Below are 7,445 nucleotides of genomic sequence, written 5' to 3' on the forward strand. Positions count from 1 at the left end.
AGTCGAGCCTCTCCCACCAGCCCCGCCCTCAAGTTTCTCTTTCTCTCTGAAATAGTCTTGTTTTCCTGGGGGCTAAAGTTCTGTGGAAGCTCTCTTTATAGCAATGGAAGCTGTGGCTGTGCTGCGCCTGGATGGTGGGTGTTGTTGTGCTTCTGTCGATCAGCTTAACTTCCATTTTCATAGAGTGAGAACACAAAACACCCCAAACGACCCAGAGCTGTCAGGCTGTCTTGGTCCTGGGCTTCAGGTCTTAGCGTAGGTCTGATGCTTGATAAACACAGCGCCTCTAATCTGTTTGTTTTGCTTTAATTTTTTTTTAATTCCTAGTGAACTTTCGATTGTAAATAGTTTTAGTGATTTGAATTGTCATTTTGTAGAAAAAGAAAAACCTTGTGTTAAATCTGTTTTAAACTGAAGGGCTCAAATGGAAGCATGCCTATTGAGAATGAGAATTTGTGAGGTGCTGACTTTCAAAACATAAAACAAAAAAAAAAAAATCAGAGAAACAGGAGATGTATAAGATCGCTTTTCAGTGGGAAATGGGAGACTGTAGACTGGGAGAATACATCTTGTCATTATTAGTGGACATTAAACTATTGCTTTTTAAATAAGCAGATTCCTTTTTTAAATGCAAAATCTAATGTAGTCAACATTTAATTTCTATTTACCATAGCAGCCTATCTTTTAAGAATGTCTCCTAAGATAGGGACTCCAAACACATTTTCACAGACAGACCTGCTGAAAAATAACCTACTACTTGGAAGATAATAAATGCAATTTAATTCATACATTTTGGCATTTTATTTATCTAAAACTAATAGGCCACTATTAAATATTGACAATTTTATTAACTCAGCATCTGGGAAAACACTTATGATTAGGTTAATTTATGTTATATTTGCCCCCCAACTTGTAAAAGATTAATCAACCATTTTATGGTGTAATTTAGGGGCCTAATTAAAAACAGAGCTCAACACATGCTACACAGTCCTGCTGGTACATCTTGACAGCATTCTAACATAATGGTTTGCGTTTCAAATTGTTGCATCTCAATGTGGATGGCTGACCTTCTCCCAGCAGCCTGGAAGTAAGCCGTGCAGTCTTAAAACGCCAGAACCTAGGAAGCACAATTATTTAGAAACAGATTGTCCCCAGTGAATCAGAGCCTCCGGGAAGTCAGAAACAGGACTGGCCACCAAGATTTTAGAAACCGACTAGGCTCGTGGAGGTAGGAGATCGGCTAAAAATATAGAGGAAATTACTGTTTTCAGCTGTCATTGGGAGACATTTATTACTGGATTTTAGCATCTCTAGGAAAACCTCAGAGTTCTAGCTACATCTGCCTTCTGATTAATGAGCACAAAGCAATCACTGTGTCCTTCTTGACTTGGGATCATTCTATCGTTTTAAATGAACAAATTAATTCCAAAGAGCTTAGAAACATGTCACTTAACCTGGGCCTCCCAGCCTGAAAGGGGCAAATGGCATTGAATAAACCACTTCCTCCGGGGGACACTGGCTGTTTTTTCAGCCACTATACTTGAGGGATATTTTTGTCATTTTAATGACTCCTTTGATTCTAGCTGTCCTGTGCAGAGAAATAAAAGTGCCAGAATGGTATGATTATCCTCATCTAGTTAGAAACCAGTGCAAGACGATTCCCAGTCAATTGTCCCGGCATTACAAAGGTTTTAAGATAAATGACAAAGTGGGCACTCTGATGGGGGCGGCGGGAGGGGGGCACACCGGAGGTAGGCAGGAAACCTTCAAACGCTCTTAGAGCCGACATCGCTTTGAATAATTACATATGACTAAAAGCACATTTTGGTCACTAAAGTCAGGGAGGCTGGCACAGAAGGATGTCCTGTTGGAATAAGAAGAACTCTTGTCACTTTCTAGCTGTGAAACTTTGAGCAAGTTGATTAACCTCTCTGTTCGTGCCTGTGTTTCCTCATCTGTCAAAGTATCTACTTCACAGGATGGTAATGAAGATTAAACCAGCTAACCATAACACTTGAAACAGTGCCTGGAACAAATGTTTAGTACAGTTTAACTGCAATATTGTTAAACCACACAGGAGGTGGAAGAGAAAAAGGGGGGGCATCCCCCATCCCCATGCCTCCCCACCCCTAGCCGATTATTTTGTACAACCGAAATTGAAAGGGGCCCTGATAGCAAATGACAATCATGTAACGTCTGACTAACTTAACTCCTAAACTCTGGTCATCAAATTCTTGGAAACTTTAACAAAAACTTGACCTGGATCAAGAAGAAATCCTTTTTAAAAACTGCTTCATCAATGTCTCTCCACCAGTTTAAATCTTTCTACCAAGCCGGCTGGCAGCTTGCTCCACCAGAGGGTTGTAAGCTCCTGGTCCCCTAACCTCAAACGTCGCAGACACCACAGCCCCCTGATTCCCTCAGACATCGCTGTCGGGCATAAAGTTTGGAAAGTGATTAGAGAACCCCGGAAAGTCAGCTCAGAACTCTGTACAAACTGGGCCTCAAGCAGTCTGAACTAGCTCGCATTAGCTTCGCTTTTGCAAACTTGGGCGCTGAAAAGACTCCCAATGTCTGGGTGGTGGTGGCGGTGGCGGTAGGGTCAGCTCCAAGTTGCCATCAAAGCAGGCTCTGGCCTCCCAGGATTCTGGGCCACCCGTTGGCTGATGGTGCGTTGGTAAGGAGCTGTAAGGACTGCAAATTCTCTGGCATCCAGGAAAATCCACCAGGCTCTGGGCCCCTGGCAGGTCTGTGCATTAACCCATTAAACTCATTAACAACTCGCTCAGACACAGCCACGACCCTCATTCTACAACCGACAGCCTGCTGACCCTAGAACTCAACCATCCATTCCACACCCCCTCCCATTTTGTCTCAAAGGCCTTAAAAGTGCCTCCCCTTGCTCGCACTCCCGGCTTTGAGGGCTTGTTTTAACCATGATTGTGCCTTGCTACATTCTGGTTAATCATTATTTACGTTGCTCTCCAGCGGGCGGCCTATCTCAGGGACGGAGCAGGAGGGACCCTGCAGGCCTGGTTTGGAGCCGGGAAAGCCAGGAAGGCATAGGTGCAGCGCTCTGGGTCAGCGTCTTGTGTCTCCTGAGCCAGTTGGATTTAGAATTTCAGGGTTGCTTTCAAATTAATCGTGAAGTCCTTACATATCTTCAGGCACTGAGAACAGTCTAAAATGATGTACAAGTTTTAAATAAATAGCATTATTTTTTTTTTCTTTAAGAAAATATTCAGTAACTGCTGGCACATTGGTCGCTGGTGGGGCAGCCAGGGAAGACCACGCAGACAGGACACTTGCACTACTGCAGCTAGATCACCAGGTCACCTCTGCGAGGCCTGTGCCTCCCGGTGGCTTCCGAAAGAACAGGACCCTGGCCCGCGCCGCCTGTTGGAACCCGGGTGGCTCGCACGGCTGCTGGCGGCGTGGCTTCGGGTCTCTGGTCCCCGCCACGCTCTTCGGTTGTGCTCTCCGCCGCCGCCCAAGAGAAGCGAGGGCCTCCAGAGCCCCAAGGGCGGTGGCAGGTGGAGGCAGCCACCTCCGCCTCCGCGTGAATCTTCCAGTGGGGATTTCCACCATCTGCCCCAGGTGCCTCTAAAACCTTCAAGAGCTCAGTGACTCGTCCGCCACTTGCTACCAAACCCAGCTCGGAATGGGTCTGACCAAAAGAGACCCAGGCTACCTCGGGTTGGGCTGCGCCAGAAATGATCAGCTTGCTACCCGGTCCTGGGGACCCAGGAGCGGGTTGTGTATGGGACGAGTAGTGGGAAAGAGGTAATGGCATCAACAACAAACACATCGATGGCAACAGCCTACAGTTAGCGAAGGCCCCCCGTGGAAAACTGCTCCTTGCTGCACCCAAGTATTCGCCCTTCACGGCCCACCCAGAATCCACTTATTCCCCGTGTCCGGATAAGAGCACCAGGATCCACCGGACCGGATTCCGAGCATTGCACCCTAGTCTCTATTCTTTGCCCGCAGTCTCCTGGGAACTGTGAGAAGGGAGACGGTCACTCCTGGCTTAAACCCCCAAACTTGGGCAACTCTTCACAATTTTAAAAAAAAAAAAAAAAAAAAAAAAAAAAGACATAAAGAACAAAGGGGAGGGGGCGAGAGAGGCTGGGAAGGAACTGCCCTAATCTTCAGGGTCAGGCCCTTTTATTTGCCGCCATCCGTGTCCTAGAAAGTATGGTCGAGGCTGAGAGCGGGGTTCGGTTCGTGTTTCTCCTTGTTTTCGGAAGTCCTGACCCTCTTTGAAAGTAACTGGGTCTGGGGACAAAAATCGAGTGCTGGGTGATGACCTAAGGGGCTGGGGACCCGGCTGGGTTTCCGGAAACTGGGGTGTGACTCCTCCAGCAGCTCACAGCAAACCATCAGCTCGGGATGCAGTGGGCAGAGGTCGTGAATGTGACCCGGGAGTCTCGGTCCCTTTAGAACTGGGCTCACAGCCGGAAGCCACGACCTCGAAACAACCCTCATTTCTCAATCAATGGTCCAGGGATATTCTTTGAGCTCGGACTTGTACGGGGTCCGCGGAAATACTCGTCCTTGTCGTGGCCCTCCCAGCACAGAGGCTCCGGAGGCGAGGCCGCAGCTCGCCGGCAGCGCCTCGGGCGCCCAGAAGCCTTCAAAGAGGCTGCGCGCTGCAGTGCGCGCCTTTGCCCGACAGGGACCAGCACAGCTCCACGCCCGGCGTGCGGCAGCCAGCAAAGTCACACAGCCTCCGGGTTACCCTCCCGAGCTTAAGCAGCTCGCAAGCCAAGCCGGACAGACCCCCTTCGGGTTCCGGCAACAGGAGAATTTATAACAAAAAGTTAACAAACTTGAAACGGTCTTGGCGCTGCGCCTTAGCCGGCGCCCCTCTCCCCATCTGGGCAGCAGAAGCGACTCTAGTAGTTGGTGCACGCTAGAGGCTGTAACCCAGAGGCGCACAACACTCCTCCCCGCGTCCCCGGCTGCAAGAGAGACAACCAAATCCTAGCCACGCCGAGTTATTCGAGTGGGATGCGGCCACAACCAAAAGGTAACCCGTTCCCCCGGCGCTTTCCCAGTAGCTGCCGGGTGTCTTTGTGGCGAGGTCACCTAAATGGTTCTAGGGCGCAGCATACCAGCCAACGGTGCCAATCTACAAGCTTCTGTAGGTGGCTGTCTCAGCCCACCCCGGAGCATCTGAATTCTCCCCAACTGTCCACCCGCAATGTGCGGTCGCACTTTGGTCCCCGCCCGCCCTAGGTTGACCGAAGTTGTAACCCTGCTTCCCTCGCCACCTGACGCGCAACGGCCTGTGGGAGGCTCACGGTCGGGATCGCGGCCGGCGCAGCGGCCCCTGGAGAGGAAACTCACCGGTACCAGGCAAGACCCTTGTGGTAGCTGCGGTCGAAAAAGTGGGGCTCGGCGCCCACAGCGCGCACGTCGGGGTGCACGCGCAGAAACTCCAGCAACGCCCGCGTGCCGCCCTTCTTCACGCCGATGATGATGGCCTGCGGCAGCTGCTTGCTCCCAGCGCCGCTGAAGAAGCTGGAGATGGGACTGGGGGAGTCCGGCGCCTCTGGACTCTGCTCCTCCTGGCTCCCGGCGCCTACTGTCTTATCCTTGCCTGCAGCCAGTGAGTTGGCCGGAGGTGCCCGGAAGGGCATCTTAGGGGATGTCTCATTCGGAGCAGTGACCAGGGCTGGCTGAGCGTGAGTGGCGCGGGACCCCGAGCCCAGGAGCAGCAGGCCGGGAGCGGCAGTACAGGAGCCGGCGCACGAGTACAAGAACATGTACAGCCAGATGCAAAGCATGGCGAAGAGCAGCGCGAGCTTCCTCCTCACCGGCGGCGGAGGCGGCGGCGGCTGCGGCAGGAACCGGCCCGGGACATCGAGGCAGGACCGGCCGCCGCTCAGGCGCTGCCCCATACGCGGCCCGCGAGCGCGGCCAGGGGCATGGCTCAGCACATGGTACGAGACCCGGCGGAACAGAGAGCACTGCGACGGTCCCCTGCCACTCTGAGCCCGGAGTGATTCGGTTTATTGCCCTCGTGCGCGCGCGGCTGCCGAGGCTGCGGTTCTTCCCCGGGTGGCGGAGGCGGTTGCAACGGTGACGGCTCTGGACATGATGCCCACGAGAAGCCGGGGGGCTGAAAAGCGAAGTCCGGGCGGCAGGAACTGTGAGCAGACGCGCTGTCAGTTACGCTGTACCCCGCGCCCAGTTCCTCTGGACGGGACGCACGGCAGCTCGCCGGGGCTGCCTCCTCGCAGCCAGGAGATTGAGAGCAGCCCCGGCGCTTGCCCGCTGAGGCTGCGGCGGAGAACTGCGCAGAAAGAGAGCCCGGCACTGAGGTGGAGTGGGCGGTCCCGGCCTTCCGAGTGACGGGCTGCGCTACCTACCAGGAACCGCGAGCTGCATGCAAATGCCGGAGCTTCGCCCAAGTCGAAACAGCCAATCCTCTCTCGGAACGTGGGGGTGTGGAAAGGGTTCGCGAAGGGGGGTAGAGCAGTCTGGGGTTACTATTGGTTTCAGAGCTCAAGGGGCGGGCTCAGGGAGGCGGGGCCACCGGCTGGTGACAGAAGCAGATGGTGGGGATGCTGGAGTGAGTGACCTGACGCTGAAAGAGGACCCACCCGGTTGAGTGGCGCTCTCCTATACACGCGCGCTTTTCCACACTCGCTTCTGGGGCCAGCCTTGGCTGTAGTCGCCTATGTAACAAGTCGCGAGTCCCCATCCAAGTGTCCTGCCATCCGGCTCCTGAACGTAAGAGCTGCGGAAGAGAGACAGAGATGGAAAAGGGAAAGCCGACCGGTGACATGTTTCTAGCCCCACCGCAAACTCAGTTCCATAATCGGGGCTCCGGAAAAGGGCCCCCAACAGACCCTGATTTAGGAGGTTTAAGCAGGGAAAACCTAACCTCAGCGGAAGTCACTAACTTTTCCGGGTCTCTCAATATAGTCCAGAGTGATCTCCCTGCGCCTGGCGCTAGACTGGGACAGACGTAATCACTATCTCACGCTTTCCCAACTCTTGAAAAGGCCCGGGAGGTGAGCGGAGATAAGGGGGGTTGTTTAGTTTTAAGACACTAGTTGAAACTTTAAGTCACGTGTCGGAGGTTTTATATGGGGACCTGTTCCTTGGCAACATTAATTTGATAAATGGTCTCTTTCTCTTGAATAAACAATTAAGCCGGCATGGCCCCTGCTTAGAAGATTGGTTGGGTTTCTGACCTATGACACTGACTGAATCCTAGGCGTTTTTCCCCAGTAACTTTTTTTTTTAAGTCGAATGTCGATGTGGGGCAAATTCAGGAGTAGGGAGTAGCACTTATTTCATGGTGAAAATCCAGTCGGAGGCTCTTCCTTGTTCCGTACCTTTGTCAGGGGGTGGCCCGGAAAAGGGTCTTCTCGGAAACTGCTCTGGTGCAGGAAGCGCGGGTGTTGGTGCTGCGCGGGGCCAAATTCCAG

The 7,445-nt window shown here is 52.7% G+C and overlaps 1 protein-coding gene across 1 annotated transcript in view; it reads right to left on the bottom strand.

Moving 5' to 3' along the window:
• The window catches only part of LOC116078678 (heparan sulfate glucosamine 3-O-sulfotransferase 3B1-like), a 36,261-nt gene extending 29,882 nt beyond the window's left edge, over positions 1 to 6,379 (bottom strand). The window contains exon 1 of the mRNA XM_031354026.1: positions 5,353 to 6,379. Within this exon, the coding sequence (XP_031209886.1) occupies positions 5,353 to 5,906 (554 nt within the window). The 5' untranslated portion in view covers positions 5,907 to 6,379. The remainder of the gene's footprint in view (positions 1 to 5,352) is intronic.
• Between the last annotated feature and the right edge of the window lie 1,066 nt (positions 6,380 to 7,445).

This window comes from Mastomys coucha, unplaced genomic scaffold (assembly GCF_008632895.1).
Source record: "Mastomys coucha isolate ucsf_1 unplaced genomic scaffold, UCSF_Mcou_1 pScaffold5, whole genome shotgun sequence".
Classification (NCBI taxonomy): Eukaryota; Metazoa; Chordata; class Mammalia; order Rodentia; family Muridae; genus Mastomys; species Mastomys coucha.